The sequence below is a fragment of the Crinia signifera genome, chromosome 2 (assembly GCF_055691185.1).
Source record: "Crinia signifera chromosome 2, ASM5569118v1, whole genome shotgun sequence".
Lineage (NCBI taxonomy): Eukaryota > Metazoa > Chordata > Amphibia > Anura > Myobatrachidae > Crinia > Crinia signifera.
Window position 1 is genome coordinate 370,713,747 of NC_139218.1, and position 18,025 is coordinate 370,731,771.

The following is an 18,025-nucleotide window of genomic DNA, read 5'->3' on the forward strand; positions in this document are numbered from 1 at the left end:
TCCTTAGGTTTGCTATGTAGGAGGAATACAGAGCGTGAAAGGCACATTCGTGTCTGTATTACTGGAATGGCAATATAGGGAATTAAATTAGCAGGCATGAAGGGCTTAGCATTCACTCCTATTTAACCTGTTCAGCTGAGAATACAGATGAGAAATAGTGAACTCGGCTCTGTGTATCTCCAAGGCAACACAGAATTCATTCCTTCTCCTTGCCATTGACTCCCGATAGCCTATACATGCTGGGTATGTCAGGGGATGGAGAGAGAGAGAGGGGGAGAGAGAGAGAGAGAGAGAGAGGGGGAGAGAGAGAGAGAGAGACAGGGAGAAGATGCTTTATACTTATTCCTAATATACCTATATTATACACATTCGCAATACATATTTACTCCAAACATCTATATACCCTCAAAATGCGAGGAAAAAAACAAAATATATCTACCTTTCTTTCTCTCTCTCTCTCTCTCTCTCTCTCTCTCTCTCTCTCTCTCTCTATATATATATATATTTATACACACACATTTACAGTACATACAGATGGAGCCGAGGTCATCTTTCTGGCTCCCGGCTTGACGCACCACGAATGAGATGCTCGCGCATCCTGTCCCGGAGGTAGGCGCCGGCACAGGTCATCTTGGCGCACCGGTAATAACAATGTCCACGGCTCCATCTGTATATGTGGCTCCATTTCTTTAGTGGAAGTGGTAATTGGAAATCCTTTCAAAATCAGATGGTTGCTACTTTCTCAGATACGCTGTTTATATATTTTGGGTACACTTATACTATCCCATAGCACATATTTTCTTATTGGATTGTAGTATAGTGTTTTTTTTTTAAGGATTTAATAAAGTAATTACTGGTACAGTGGTCCCGGGTTGGGTAGGACATTTCCAGCAGTCAGGATCCAGAGAGTCAGAAGACTGACACATACAAGTAAATATTTTCTACCTATCCACCCCTCCTGTATCCTAACCCTAACCTCTCCCACCCACAAACTAACCCTATCCCTCCCCCAAACTAACTCTAACCTGCCCTTCCTACAAACTAACGTTAACCTCCTCCTCCCACACACTAACCCTAACCTCTCCATTCCACAAACTAACCTTAACCCTCCCCCTCTTACGGACCCTAGCCTCCCCCTACTACAAACTAACCCTAACCTGCCCTAACCCACAAAGTTACTGTTACCTGCCAATTAATACTGTAGCTCAATGAAGGAGGCAGGCAGTCCTTGGAAGGGCTGGACCAACGGTAGTGAATAATGAGCGGATATTGTGGAATAATTAGGGGTAGTATTATGTTGTGGGGCATAATATGGTGACAGGAGCATAGTCTAACTGCAGGAGTATAATATGGTGTAAGGGCATTACTGTGGGAGCATAATATGTTGTAAGGGGCTATACTGTGTGGGGCATAATATTATGTATGGGGCATTATAATGTGGGGCATAATGTGGTGCAAGGGGCACTATTGTATTTGGATAAGGTTGTCACTGCAGTGAGCCCCCTCCCCCTTTTTGGGTGTGTGTGCAAATTTAACATTTCTAAAATGTGGGGGTCTGTCATTTTGATTTACAGATTTCCCCAACTGCTATTGCCTAATTTTTAATTGTTATAACTTTTTGCAAAAACATAAAAAAAGAGGAAAAAAAAAACACTCAATCATTTCTGAACTTAATAAAGAGGCAACCAATCACAATCTACTTCTTATTTAATTAGCTTCTAGAAGATAATAGATAGCATTTGATTGGTTATCCATAGCTACATCCCATTTGAAATATGTAGAACTCTTAGTAAATTTCCCCCTAAGCATCTGAAGATATGTCCAGGAAGCTACTGTTAATCTTGTTTTCATTTCTAACCTTTTGTCAGAAAAAAAGAGAAATAAGATTTGTGGACATTTCGATGACAGATCTAGAACCAAAATGCTGAAAAGGCTACTACATGGATTGGAAAATGTCTGTGTTACTCTACCCTAAATTAATTTTTTTTTTAAATTTGTTGTAAATTCTGGGCAGCCCTGTGCCCATTTCTATAATTGTGAAATCAGTAATCTAACATTTTGAATAATACATTCATGATACAGACAAACGTTACAGAGTCAAATTTGTCCCCGATGTTGAGGGTTTGCACATGTACAAATCCCGGTATCCGTTTGCTCCAGGAGGGGTAGGAAGGGGGCAAGAAGCAGGAGCACACCCAGCGTTTTATGGGTGTTCCCATGAAAACTCTGAGCGTACTCCTGCAGATGCAGGTGTGGCGATGCCCTAAATTCGGAAGACAGCGGGCGCTAGAAAAGTCAGTCCGGTCCAGGCCGGAGAAATCATTGGCTCACCATCGAATTATTTATCTTCCGTTCGGCCGCATGCGAGGGGGATGTGTAAACATACACATCCTCTCGTATGTTAGAGAGGGGATAAGAAAGAGGTAAGATACAGGAGCTATAGTACAAGAGGAAGTTATATGCGGTAATACAAGGATTGATCAGGTTTAGAGGATATGTGTCAGAGGGCTCAATTTAAGGGGGAGGACCATATATATGACTACTCTAATGTATAATGAAGGTAAAAACACATGTATAAGCATTAGCAATAAACAGCTAGAGGTACTAAATGTGGGCGGAACAAGTAGTTATTACTCCAGAACCCTGTAGACGACATATTCATTCAGTTAATCAGAAGGGGCAGAGTGGTGCCGTCTATGTATAGGCAGAACTACCATTGGTGCAAAAGGAGCATTACACCGGGACCCCTGAAAACTAATGGGCCCACTGCCACTGCTGTCTGGCATATGGTAAACTTGTGTTGGAGTGGAGGAGAGGGGCACATATTATATTTTTGCACCTGGGCCAACCACTCACAGGTTCCACCACTGCGTCCAGATTTGGCCCTGTGAGCTGCTGGTCATGCCCCCAGCCCCCTCTTACTCTGGGAATAGACACTGTGCGCATTCGCACAGCATCTGTTCCCCGCTGAACTGCTCAGGAGAGCAGGCCAGGCAAGGGGGACTCCCACTGCCAGCGCTGGGCGGGACGAAGGGCAGTCCCGTGAAAATCGCGACAGTTGGGAGGTATGCTCAAAGCCCTGTAGATTACCGTTGCCCATGTCATCCTCTCCATATAAAATAAACCTATGTTAACACTACATAAATGATTAAATCCCAAGACTGTGGGTGCGAAGACAATAAAAAGCTATTAGGAAATATAAAATTTAGGATTGGGTCACTTCAGTTCCCTTTGATTGACAAATCCCAGCTATGACACGACCAATTACAGGGAAAACTTTTCTGCCAAGTAAATGTGTTTAATGGCAGAACAGTTTATTTCGAGACACTCCTCAGAAAGATTCATTCACCTTTTGTGACCTTTAGATATTTTTCCATTTTCACTGCTGGACCCCCACCTAGCCGCGTTAGATCCTAGATGCAGTTCCCAAGCAGAGAGTATAGAAAGGTTAGCTGACTGCAGATCGTTTTCATCTTACACTGACACTCCGCGTGCCATCAGCTACGGGTGGCCCACGCGACTGAGTTCATGGGGATCTGAATCCCCAGAACAGAGGATAGATAATGCAGCTGCTGTGCCTAGCCATATGAATATTTAATGTTCAGCAATCTGAGTCTATTTATTGACATGGCTTTGCGGAGCACCTAAATGCATACCGAACACAGTTTCCATAGGAAATGTAGTTTATACCAGTTCTCAATAATCTAATAACTGCATTCAGCTGCACTTGAAATATGCTAAGGTTACAATTAAGGCACGCAGCATGGTGAAAAAGCCTTTGCCAACATGATAATTGTCCAATTATTTCTCAGTGTAGCACAAATCAAAGTATTAGGCACATAGATAATTACATTTTTGGGCATTTAAGCCACACAAGTAACAAATGGACTAATCCACCCAAATCCCCTATAGAACTCTCCCTTTGCAACATTCCATCTGGCAGGTTCGGTGTGAGGCTTCCCTAGGCAAAACTTCAACCATACTGCCACCAATACCCACTTTCCAAACTTGCCCAACACTCCGGAATGGAAGGGAGGCTTCCAAAAACCAGGGGGTCCTCCAAGCTCCCCAGGAAGGCGGGCAAGTCCAGTGCTTTATACAAATGGGTAGAAGCAAAGCAAAATCAGGTGCCGAAAAGCAGCGAATGATCTATCTCAGTGGTTCCCAAACTGTGCGCCTAGGCTCCCTGGGGTGCCTCGGAGCACTTGCAGGGGTGTCTCAGGTTGGTGGTCCAGATCCAATTCAAATTATTTATGGCCAATGAAACAGGCAAAATCAGTGCTTGGGGCTTCCAATTATAAAATATGTGGGGAAACAGAAGGGGATCGTGTTCCTCTGATCTATCTAATCACTTTTATGGTTTCCCCTAACTTTATAGACAGAATGCAAATAAAACAGAGAATAATGATCAGACAGTAGATAGCTCTATAGTGTTACTTCCCTGGAGATAGAAATGCACACTGGGTTGCAGACTAATCCTCTTGATAATATTCCAAGATGGCAAACATGTAAAACAATGATAATACAAACAAAAAAAACCCCAATGTGTAGTAAATTCTACAACAAGATACTGTAGTATTAAAAGTTCCCAAGTGGTCTCTTTGTAGGAGGAAAGGAATCAGGTGTTGATTGAAAGACCTTCACCACTAGGGGTCAGTTGTTAAATAATGGGATCACATACAGATGTAGCTTTCTCACAGAAATTAAAGTGATCTCGCGTACCCAAACTCACAATTAATTATGTGTAAGTAATCGCATCAAGGTTTCTTTACAATGATGTTAATGATGCATACCCGCACTCACAAGAAAATATATGGGAATGCACACATAAGGGTTTCTTTATCTTCCACCACTTATATAGAAAATACATTTACTTCAATAGATGGTGGGCGTACCACTACTATCGGTCAACACAGTTGGCAAAAACACATTATGGCATCTTTTCCTCCAGAATTGGATAACTTCACAATTTCATAGTAAAAATAAAGTTTTTAATCCAATCAGGAAACATATACAAATGGGTACACATTGTGTCCAATGAAATAACAATAATAAAATCACAATAAAATATTAAAAATGGATGTAGCATAAATATGGCCAGAACTGGATAGAAAAAATAACGGGAAAAAACCTGATGAAGAAGGTCCGGAACTAATTATTTCATGTTTGCCATCTTGGAATATTATCAAAAGGATCCAAAGCAAGTCCCTTTCCCTGGAGGCCTCCCTTTGCGACCCATAACAGAATACTAGGAGGAGGGAGCAGCAAAGTAGGGAAGTATGCCTCAAGGGAAAGTATGGAGGTGAGGTCTTAGAGGTTCCACAGCAGCCACCTGCATCAAGTACAACAAGGATCATCATAGACATCCTTGATTTTTTGATAGGCAGACATGGTGACGCCCTACAGATCCCGGGGCCCTAGGCAGCTGCCTAATGGTAGAACCGTCCCTGCCACCTGGGAATAAGAAACATGAAAAAAAGGAGGTTGGCCATGGTCAGACTGGCCCACTGGCATACAAGGGAAATCCTGCGAGCCACACCCACTCCTCATTCCTACTGAATCATTGTTACTCTATGAGAGAGAGTCAGTTAGAGGAGGAACATAGATGAAATTAGGTGCTTGGTTTGCTTCTATAGAAACTACTGTACACCAATAATCACTCTCCTGCCAATCAAAATTAGTGGTTGGTTCAGCAGATTTCATGCTTTCTTGTTCGAAAACAACATTTACAATATAAAATAGCAAATTGAGTTCTTATTGAGTTTTTGACACTGGCTGATGTGTATGGAAGATTTAGTGCTATAGTATTATACATTGTGCCTTCCCCGGACTACATTGTGTATTCCCCCCCTTCCTACTAGATTGTAAGCTCCTCCGAGTAGGGCCCTCTTCCCTCCTGTTGTCAAAGCCCACTTCTCTTCACATGTCACTCACAGCTCTCCTATACTCCAACACTCAGTGACCATCTTTGTCCGCATACTCATCTCCATCATTGGCCTAAAGCCTCTAGTTGTATGTTGATTGAGTCCTCAATACTTACATTTAAGCTGTAATGTGTATTGAACTGTGGCGCTCTTTATTTGTACTGTATTTTTGTTATTTATTCAATGTTATGCCAAGCTTTGTCTCCCTGTAATGTTCCTTTATACTGCGCTGCGAAACACTTGTGGCGCCTTATAAATAAAATAATAATAATAATAATATTCCAGTCCAGCGGCCATTTAAAGGGGCAATCATTTACAAGGCATGGTTTTGCAGGCGGCACTAAGATACGTACGCATGCGCGGTCATTTAATGCGAATTGGCTGATCAGCGATCAACTTTGAATCAGGCCCCACATCCTGTCCTTAGTTTGGGTAATATGAAGGGAATAACCTTTCCCCCACCAAAGGAGCTTTTATTTACAGGAGTGCTAAGTAGCTGCTAATGTTTAGGGGGTCAGAAAGTGCTTTTAAATGAGCACATTTACCTGCAACATGTCATAAAAATAATCAAACACACAAAATTGACATGTATTTAAATATGCATTTTAACGGCATTTTGATGACTAATGGGCTTGTTTAATCAGGTGCGACTTGTCACAAATCACTGATGCAACGTGGCTTTTGACAAATTGCAGCTTTTTAATCGTGTTTCGCATGTTACTGAAAATGTGCTATTTTGACCAACTACAGCTCATTAAATAAACTCAGAATAATGAACAGTATTTTAGTAGCATCAAAAAAGAGAATCACTTAGGCCAGGATGTATGATCATTATGAAATTGCTTCGCAACTGTATTGCAATGACACTAATCGCATATGTATTAACAAATGCGGTTAGTAGGGCAAAGGGCAACTCTTGCAAAAAGAGCTGCCCTTTGTGAAGTAGCCGGCGTTGGCTGAGAGAGTCCCTGTGGGTCTCTCTTACCTCCTGCTCCCGGAAGCCTCCTGCTGCAGATGGATGCGGGGACTTCGGGCTCCCTCTTCTCTTCCCTGCAGCCGGAAGAAGAGGAAGTTGGGGTTGTTAGGGAGGAGGTCACATGGTATGGGCGGCACACCAGGATGCTGGCAAAAGGGGGGCTGGTGCAGGACTGGGGGGGGGGGTACAGGGGGGGGAGCACAATGAGACGCGAAAAGAACCCTTAGGCTTCCTTAGGGTAACACCAGAAAAATCTGCCATTACCCTCCCTGGAGAAAACTTTGATATATTGGAAAATACGTCAAAACCCCTTGTAAAAGGAATTTTACTGCATTTTTCGTTTGATACAGCCGCAGTTAGTGACGCAGGTGGTGGAAGGAAAATCCTAGGCTGGACTTTCGAGCGATAATTGTCACATATCAAGCCACACCCACAAATGTAGACACAAAGGGTTTATTTACTAAGATGGGAGTTCTATTGAAGATTTTTCTATAGGCAACCAATCAGATTGTATCTATTATCTTGTAGAAGGTGCATAATAAAAAAAAAAATAGATCTGATTGGTTAACCATAGCAACATCCCATCTTCGATAGGACTCCCATCTTAGTAAATAAACCCCAGAGGGCCTGATTCTGAGATGAATGCAATTCATAGGCCATGGTGATGTTCAAGTAGTTGGAAGACTATGATATTGCAGCGGCGCAAAAAAAAATGCTGACAACCCCAATAACGCATGCGTTACCCCGAGCGCATGCACAAAACTGCTATTGCAATGAATCAGACTGGCAGATAGGCAAAGTGATGCGTGTTTCTGGGCTGTGCCTGGGACGTCAAGTGAACGAGAATGCAAATGGTGGATATCCCAAAAGAAGAATGTATCCGTACATGTGTGTGGAGCAGATGGTGGGCGAGCACTTCCCATTTACATTTTTGTGATTTTGAAAACGACCTTAACTGCCTTCTATTTATTCACTACTGAAATGCCTTAAAGTAACAAGTCCCTAGCATCCCACTTTCTCCAGTACAGCCCCGATTTCAGGGAACTGTCCTGTGACCAAATCAGTCATCCTAATGTGAAGGGTGGAAGGATGAGGCTAGGGTATATTGACTAATTTTTCTGTCCGGTACAAGCTAGGAGAGGAGACACTGCGGATGCTTTGGAGGCGGTGCCATGTCATTAGATCCTGCTCCCAACCCCCCAAAAATCAACAATTTGCTAGTTTGTGGGTAGGGGTGGGGATAAATGCATCAAATCATTTCACTCAGAACCATCCCTTCTGCCCTCGCCACAATTCTGGGGACTTTCTCCCCATTCTACCTGCTTCACTAGGAAATGGATGAAATGCGGGAGATTTGCCTACTCTTCCGTGGGTGCGGGGGACTACACGGAAAATCGAGATTCTCCTGCAATTTCTAAAGTTCAAAATTCAAATAACAGAGTCCCACCAACTGACATTGAGTCCCGGCTAGCAAGGTGTGGCAGTGGTTTGGGTGTCAGCTAATGTGGCTTCCCTATTTTAATTCTGGACTGTACTGCAGCCCCCCCCCCCCACCTCTGGAGGGGTGCCGGGCGGGGTCCCGACAGTTGGGATCCCGACAGGCATTTACCTGATGTCAGGATCCCGACTGTCAAAACACAGACAGCCGGGTTCCTGGCGGCCGTCAGCTTTTTTCCCTCATGGGGGTCCACGACCCCCATAGAGGGAGAATAGAATAGGTGGCACTGTGCCAACAGTGTGGCGAGCGCAGCGAGCCCGCAAGCGGCTTAGTTGCGCTCACCTTTCTGTCTGGGTCTTGCCAGTCGGGATCCCGACATCGGGCTAATGACTGTCGGTATCCCGACTGTTGGACCCCTGTACCACACCCCTCTGGAGCTGCTGCCGGTTGGGAGCTATTCCCCCGCAAAGTGGTGTTAAAATTGGTGATTGCAGGTTTCAATGTGCCCACTATGACGTGAAAAAGTTTTCAAAGTACCAAAACCAAGCCCCCATCCTGATTCTAGACTCCACATTGGCCGGAAGAACAGAACAAGCAGGTAACTCTATCTGAAAATAGACAGTCCCTATAGGAACATTCTAACGGACGCAGTCAATTTACTGACAACCATTGGTACACAGTCAAAATACAGTACCCACATGTTCAAAATGCCGACATTCCTTATGCCGACAAATGCTGACACTGTAAAAATATTGACGTGTAAAATGTGGACATGAGTTTTTCTTGATTATTTCTTTGAAAGCGACTTGGTCCTTCTTCACGTTCCAAGTGGGTATAGAGTTATATGCTAACAGTGTGTTAAGCGTAGCGAGGCACCACGCCCAAAGCATGACGAGCCATGCGAGGGGACACGGTTTACTTATACAGTGTCCGTGTTCACCTATGTTGACATAGACACACCCCAAAAAAATCATCTACTCATAGACATGTTGATATTTTATGTATTTTGACCGTATTGGCATTTTGGCCCATGTTGGCATAATAAATGTCGGCATTTTGAACCTGTTGGCATTTCGACTGTCAACGCTTGTCGGTATTTTGCCCGTCAGTATTTTGAATTTTGGGAAATCATACTGATCCCCATTCTATATATCTTCTATAGTGGACGGCCTTTACATATCCGTTAACTCACCACACACTCTATAAATGTTATAAGTATATATTATAGACGACAGTGCAACTTTTTTTAAGCAATTCCACAAAAATAAAGAAGAAATTTAGCCTTTAAGTCACAGAAACACAGATTTAATACAACAGGGAAAATGCCCATATAAACTAAGACCGTCACATAATTCAACATAAGTGATACAAAAACATTTGCACACTTCCTAGAGCACGCATGACCAAACTGTGGCCCTCCAGCTGTTGAGAAACTACACATCCCAGCATGCCTTGCCATAGTTTTAGCATTCTCTAATAGCAAAACCGTGGCAAGGCATGATGGGACTTGTAGTTTCGCAACCGCTGGAGGGCCACAGTTTGGACATGCATGTCCCTAGAGTGACATTCACCAACTTTAAACTTTACATAGAACATAGGATTTACCTTATAAGCACAGTGTGTACAAAGCTGCAGTGTAGTTTCAGGATCATGCCGAAAAATAGAAAACATGATTTGATTCATTTTGAAAGGTTAAAATTTATTATGGTACAAACCAAATGATACAAAATAAGGGACCATTAATCAATGCAATAACAGTGGTTCCTTCTGAGCGTTGCCACGTGTACAACAATTAATAATACGCAAAGTCACAATGCTTTATTCGTGGAGATTACAGAAAAAAGATGCAAACCAAATAATTACCGAACATTTCCACATCAGCAAATATCTACTACAGTACACATCTGACACCATTACATACATTGAAATGATATATTATACACAGACCGTATATTTAGCGTAAATCTGTATGAGCACATGCTAAAGTGCAACTTGTTCCGGCAGGTGAACCGCAAATAAATGACATATAGTAGAAAGATATTGGAGGACATTTAAGAAAGCAGTTCCAGTCGGTATGCGTCGACCAATATTAGGTTGGCATACATTGGGTTCACCACTGAAGGTCGACACGACTTACGTCGACACCTGAAGTAGGTCGATATGCCTAAGGTAGACATAGTTGGAAGGGTGACACAAGCATTGGGTCAACAATGGCTAGGCCGACAGTCAAAAGGTCGACCTGCGGTTTTTACTTTTTTTTGTCCCAAATGTCGACATGGTCGACATGGACACCATATCGGTGCACCGCGTCCCCTTGCGTATTTCGGGCACGGTGCCTTGCTATGCTCTGCACACTATTCTATTCTCCCTCCATGCCCTAGTGGATGGTAGGGCATGAAATACCGCCTGTCGGCACACGTCGGCTAAAAAAAAAACCCGTGAAAAATCCATATCGACTTTTTGACTGCTGACCTAGCCAGTGTCGACCTAATGCTTGAGTCGACATCCCAACCATGTCGACCTTAGACATGTTGGCCTATTCCAGGTGTCAACCTAAGTCATGTCGACATTCAGAGTTGACCCAATATATTTCGACCTTATATTTGTCAACCCAACGACCTTATAGTGTTCCAGAACATAAATTTGCAGAAAAGGAGATGATACCCACAGAAACCAAACGGTTAAAAAAATAATGTGTGGAGTCTGTAAGTCCTCCCCGTGTGTGCATGGGTATCCTCCGGACGCTCCAGATTCCTTCCAATTTCCTCCCATATTCACATTTATACTAGCAGCTTAAATAGCTAGTGGTACAAAGGACATTATTCTGGTCCACATGCAACACTGTGAATTTCGCAACGTTGCGTGTGCACCAAACGCTGCCCGCCAGGCTGGCCTGCCCCCCCCCCTCGCATGCCGCAATATCCTGCTAACCCCCACACGGCTGGGAATGTATGATTTGCATAATCATCCATTCTCACCTGGGGAGAAATCCTTCGATGGTCTGTGACCATCGAAGGATTTCTCCAGCACTCGCAGATCAGAGACACCTCTATGGTGTCTCTGATCTGTGTGTGCCATGTGCGGGAAGCAGCCGGGCTGCATACATCTGCTGATGTCATCTACCAGCTCCAACGTCACTGGCCCATTAGCATGGAAACTCCCATGAAACTTTGGGCGTTCCCATGGGCTGTGCCCCCCGCCGATGCCCCACCCCCCCTGCCTGCACTGCTAGGTGCGAGCGGGATGGCAAACATGGCGCTGGAGGGTGGGGGCGCTAGTGTGGTGTCCCAGCAGCGTGGTCCCTGGGATTAGCAGCGGGGGTCCGGGGACTGGTGGGTTAATGCCAGGTCCTAGCGCGGTCCTGGGGACTGGTGGATTAACTCCGGCTCCTAGCGCTGCCGGACGGTGGGCGGGAAGCAGGTTTTGAAAAGACTTGTCGGACGCTGATTGGCTGAATTCAGCCAATCAGCGTCCGGCAAGTCTTTACAAAGTCATCAGCGCTTCCCACCGCCAGCCAGATAGCGCTAGGAGACGGAGTGAGTGAAGGCTGCCGCTACAACAGTCCCTGGATGCTACACACAGGTATGTTGGCAGCGGGGGTCCAGGGACTGGTGTAGCGGCAGCTTTCACATACACAGCCGCTCGCTATTTGCCTGGTGGCGGGAAGCGCTGATGATTTTGAAAAGACTAGCCAATCAGCGTCCGGTAAGTCTTTTCAAAATCTGGCTCCCGCCCACCGCCCGGCAGCGCTAGGAGCTTTTTTTTTTTTGGGGGGGGGGGACACCAAATGACTGCCGACCTGGGCGCCGAAACACCTAGTTTCGGCCCTGAACATGTAGTTCGCCATGCCCACTCGCACCCTGAGTCTGCACATGTGCAGAAATGTGCCTGCACAGACACAAAGAATCAGTCCCCCCGTGCGAACGCGTGGGGGACTGATTAAATTAGAATAAGGGCCAAAGTGTATGTGTATGGCGCAGTATTCTCTGGAGAGCACTGTGTGATATGTAATGCTATATAAATACTGCATATGATAATAAATAAGTATGAGATTCACTGGTTGCTATTGGAAACACCACATTTACTGCACAGTTACCAGCAAAACTGTTTGCATTATCAGTCCCCATTGTTACTTATTTATGTTAAAGTCTTTGTAGTAGAAAGGGTGTGACCCCATTTTCTGTTCATTTTGTACCTCCTGAAGTCTTGACTTAATGGCTTCATTTTGTACTAATAACTGCAAAATGGCCTATTAGTTCTATGCCAAACACTGCTCTCTCCCAAATGCCCATTGATTATATATATATATATATAATTCATCCAATAACTGGCACCCACGGACTTTTCATTCAAAGATGACTCATACCAACAGGTTCTTTCAGGAGAAGCTTTCGGGTAAGCCCCCGATATGCCATTTTGACTATTGCCCTTCGTCAGGTCAGAAATACTGATCAAAAGTTTGGGGTCATTTAGACATTTCCTTATTTTTGAAAGAAAAGTTCTGTTTTTATTTCCAATGAAGATAATGTTACATTAATCTGAAATACCCTCTATACATTGTTAATATGGGAAATGACTATACTAGCTGCAAACGTCTGGTCAATATATTGCTCAGTGTCCCGTTTTCATCAGCGACCAGAGATTGTCGCTGATAAAAACAAGACTCTCTGCCGGGGAAAACTGCTGGTCGCAGGAGCTGGTCGCGGGAGAGTGCTACCGGCGACAGTCACCCATTACACACAGGGATATGGTCACTCAGCGACCATATTCCCAGCGATTATGGCTGAAATTAAGACTGTAACTTGATTATGAAAAGGAAATGTTTCTGAGATCTATATGAAAATCAACCGTTTAAATTGCAAAATATTTGTTTCCAGAACTTATAAAGGCTGTAAAAGGGGTGTGATCAGGAGTACCAATCAAAAATGATTATGGTCCTGAATGTTCTTTTTGATTGGCCCCACTGCTCACATCTCCCACCACATGGTTAAAGAGACACAGTTTTCAGTTGGGGCTATGAGAAATGGTTCCCCGCAGCATGTGGATGAGGAGCATATTGTCCCCAGCTTGAATTCCAGTTGGGAGCTTTTCCTTGTTATATTAGCCCATTACTTTGAGTTCATCTGCAGTTCACAATGAAACTCAATTTCAGCAGAGTTCTGTCCCAGGACCCTTTTATTATAGCTTTTGTAATCAGTGACTTTCCATTATGTTTTAAAACAGTTAATCAATATAGTGAACAAAAAAGCCTAATTCAGACCTGATCGCAGGACAAATTAGTTCTCAAATTAAGCAAAATCATGCTGCACTGCAGGTGGGGCACATGGGATGTGGTTAATTTCCCGGCGGTTGGAATCCCAGTGTTCAGAATCCCGACGCTGGAATCCCGACCGCCGAAATCCCGTAACTTTCTCCCACCGTGGGTGTCCACGACACCCATAGAGGGAGAATAAATTAACGTGCCGAGCGTATCGAAGCACCGGGCCCGGTCCGCTGCGTTCCACGTCCCCCCCATGTCGGGATTTTGACGGTCGGGATTCCAGCGTCAGGATTTTGAATGCCGGGATTCCGACTGCCGGGATTCCATACCGAATCCGGGGCAGATGTAACATTTGCAGAGAAAGTTACCTTTGGGTGGGGTGTGCTCAAACTGAAATCTAATTTGCAATATGATTTTAAAGCAGCCAGTATTTACACTTCACAGAAACAAAATAACTCACCGAAATGTAACTCTCTGCACATGTTACATCTGCCCCACCTCATACTTGCTGACCTTTTAATGTGCCTCTCCGAGAGAAGCCTAGAGAGGACAACCAATTGTGCAGGTCAGTGGGCAGGGAAAAAAAGTGTGACACCTCAAAGCCGCGATTCGTGGGTCCGCGAGTAAAGGGGCTAAAATGACGTGAAAATTATGCGATTCGCATCATTTTAGTCCCGCCCCCAGACCCGTGATTTCCGCCACCTCTTTCACCAGCTCCGGGGGGGGGGGGGGGGGGGGGAGCGGGGCTCTAGGGGGAATGCGGGAGACTTGCCCACCTTCCCAGGGGGCCGGGAGGGGGACCCGATTTTTCGGCAGACTCCCGGCCATTCCAGAAGGGTAGGCAAGTCTGCCCCACCTGCAGTGCAGCATTGTTCTGCCAAATTGTCCTGCGATCAGGTCTAAATTAGGCTTACAGTCACCAATTTTACCAAAAGCACAATTTTACATTCTGGTCCAAATCAGAATTAAAAAACCCGAGGTCAGTAAGAAGTACCACACGCCCCTGTACAGTAATATCCGTTTGAACATATAGATTGCTGCACAGTACATCAAACGAAGCTACAGTACTAGTAACATTGAGCATAATCTGGAACTATTGCATGCGATTGTAAAGAACACTTGAGTCTAACATGACCGAATAAATGGTGTGAAAATATATGGGGACAGGCAAACGGTAAGCATAAACAGATATATAAACATCATGTACTGTACTATACCACTACGATAATGCAAAGCATAATAAATAAGTACTTTAGTTACTATACATGTGTCACTACACTTATTGTAGACTTCAGAATCACACTATGAAGACAGAATTCGTCCACAGGCCTATCGCGACTATATAATAAAATGCACAACTTTTTTTTACAATTGAGCTCAATTGCAATATCAAAATATTTTTAGATAGAATAAAAATGTTATATGATGTGTTGAATTTCTTATTCATTAATTATGCCTCAAAATGAGCAGTGGTTTTAAAACTGTATGTACTATTCATGCATAAATGCTTTCTTTATAATACAAGATAGGGACATTAAAGATAGCCTTCAGCCTTTAAATTCATTTTTTTATTGAATAACTAGCGAATAGGTGTACAGTACTTTGTCAGTATCATACTGTACTATTTAAATCACACTTGCCTACTTTTGAAAACTATTTTCAGGGAGATTATAGTTGGTAGCAGAATTTTGCACAGTGCCCCATTGAGAGGGCCTGTCATGCTCCACCCACAGGGCGTGTCTACTTCCATATATGGAGAGATTGTGAAAAGAGATTGTGAACGTGGCTCCTAGAAGCGTGGGTGTGTACTGCTCAATCGGGGAAGAATTTTTTTAAATTATTTTTATCCAAACGTAGGTGAGCCCCAAAGCAGTTAGTAAGAGCTACTATACTTGCTTAAGTGCTGGGAAATGGTGCTGATGATTTAATGTAAATGTATTTATTTCTCATTCCTTTTTTCCCCCAAAAATGTAACCGTGTAATGGTGGCTAGGTGAAATGAGGGAGATTGCTAAACTAATGAGGGAGAGAGGGAGATTGCTGTTATTTCAGGGAGTCTCCTGCAGAATGCAGGAGGGTAGGCAACTATGATTTAAATATGTGGTATTTTTGAGTTGTAAAAGGAGTAATTTTCAGACCACATTACAGATTTAAGGAAAAATGAAATAAAATAAAAATTCTACTGTTTGGTCTACAATGGTGATTTATACTTGAGCCAAAGCAAGGAATGGTCGCTGGATCTTGAAAATCTGTTCTTTCTTGATCAATTTCTTAAAATAGGATTCTTCATCAGAGGCTGAAAAGAGGAGGACTGTACTGAAGTATGATTTCCCATTACTGAATCTTTTAGGAAAAAAAAAATACACCGTACAAATAGCTCACAGCGTTTCTAAATGATCATGCAATCTAACTGCTCCTGCAATGAATTGTGTATGACAATCCTGTAACAGCAGAGTTATGGGAATGTTTTTATTAAATAATCAATCAATTTGCATGTCTTAACTGTTCAACCGCTACAGCCAAAAGACCAAAAAAAAAAGTAATAAACACGTTATTAAAATTCAAAATACATTTAGTTTAACGTCAAGTGTAACAGAGCAGGTGAAAAGTGTAGAGGAGGTAGAGAAGTGTAGTGGAAAGTCCAGACAAGTAAAGGTCACCCTTCACCCACCTGTTTTGGTAACGGATTTAAAGGGCAGCGTTAAAGGGCTGACTTCTGAAGCTGACAAATACGCTATTGCTACACAATAAAGAAATGTAATACACGTTCCAGTGTTTTGAAACAATTATTTTCATCTGAGCTTGCCTCTGCTTAGTATAAGCATGCAAAAAATTTTTAAACTAAATTTCACTTATACGTAAATGATAATTTCATATTGACAACAGTCAATTTTGGAAGACTGAAAAGAGAGATGTCTGGGGTGCTGAAGTCCAAAGACGAATAATGTATTGTAGACTGAAATTTTGTAAGCGGAATAGGCAAACATGTATTGGTATTTAATGGTAATTATCCCCAACATCCAAGATGACCATTTGGAAAAGACAAATCTTGAATATTTCCTTAACACTGTAATAGAACATACAGTATTCGAAATGCATTTCTTTATATCAACTGTCAGATTTTCAATGTAAAATTTGTACAGTTACTTTGGACAGATTTATAAGCCTGGCAAAGTGATAAAGTGGAAGGAGACACTGCACCAGCCAATTGTCTCCGAACTGTCAATTTACTGGCTGGTTTTGAAAAATGACAGGAGCTGATTGGCTGGTGCATTATCACCCTAAATGTTAACACTTCACCAGGTTTAATACATCTGTCCCTGACTTTCATCCCAGGAACTGTGAATTGCAAATGTTATCACGATTATGACTAACCTATATACTGAATATGGGGTAGATGCATGAAGCAGTGATAAGGGAGAAGTGATAAAGTGCCGGGTACTTTATCACCGGCCAATCAGCTCCTAACTGTTGCTTTTTAAACCCAGCCTGTAACATCAGTCAGGAGCTGATTGGCCATAATATAGTACCAGGCACTTTATCACTTCTCCTTCCCTATCACTGCTTGATACATCTGCCCCTGAATTTCATGTGCATATTTTTAAAAATAGACTATAACGGGTAATATTACAACATAATACAAGTGCCCACATTTTGCGCATTTTAAAACCAGTATTACAAATGTGTGTGAATGCAGCATAACATTATCTTGTAATAATCGCATACCGTTCCTAATGCCAAAGATTTAAACCAATTAAAATGTTATTGAAAGAAGGTCTTTAAGTTAGTATACAAAATAGGACATAAAATCATCAGTAAACCTGGTTGAACACGAAAGAAAAACAAAAAACAAACTCATTGTGTCCAGTCTATAAAAGCCACTGATTGATTTTCTGTGTCAATCTTTTAATACAAAAAGTATTGAACCTATTTTAACTAATTATGTAAATCCATTTATCGGGAGTGTAAATTTTTGGTAAATAAACGTTCCATGTAAATGATATCTCATGGCAAAACCCAATGATGTCACAAGAACACTGGGCGATCCTGTACCTTTAAGTTATACTATGTTGTATTTACAAACTAAAATTCTTTAAGGTCTTGGATACATGAGAATGATGCCCCTTTCCCACTGCAGCTAAAAACGGGTAAATTGCTGATTTTCAGCGCAATTTACCATTTTAAGGCTGCAGTGGGAAAGTGCCAGAGTTGAAATACCGTTTAAAGCTAAATGGTATTTCAACCCGTTTTTAAAGCAGAGTCCTACACGTTAAAATAACGTTTAAGAGGCAGTGGGGATGCCTCTTAAACGTTATTTAGCCTCCAGGCAGTCCCAGTGCTTGATGAGACCTAGTAGTTCTCACTTTGTGCATGTGTAATGAGTGCACGTGCATAATAAAGAGCCGCTCATTACATATGCGCATATGT

General features: G+C 42.8%; 1 protein-coding gene across 9 annotated transcripts in view; it reads right to left on the reverse strand.

Annotated features, from left to right (window-relative positions):
* Positions 1-18,025, reverse strand: part of GRIA4 (glutamate ionotropic receptor AMPA type subunit 4) — a 299,286-nt gene that overhangs the window by 46,178 nt on the left and 235,083 nt on the right. The window contains exon 10 of one of the 9 annotated variants that reach the window (XM_083170050.1): positions 9,628-15,940. The exons of 7 other annotated variants lie outside the window; for them this stretch is intronic. In XM_083170050.1, coding sequence (XP_083026176.1) covers positions 15,932-15,940 — 9 coding nt within the window. In that variant the 3' untranslated portion in view covers positions 9,628-15,931. Of the gene's footprint in view, positions 1-9,627; positions 15,941-18,025 lie in introns of those variants that run through there. One more of the 9 variants, XM_083170049.1, reaches the window with a different exon arrangement.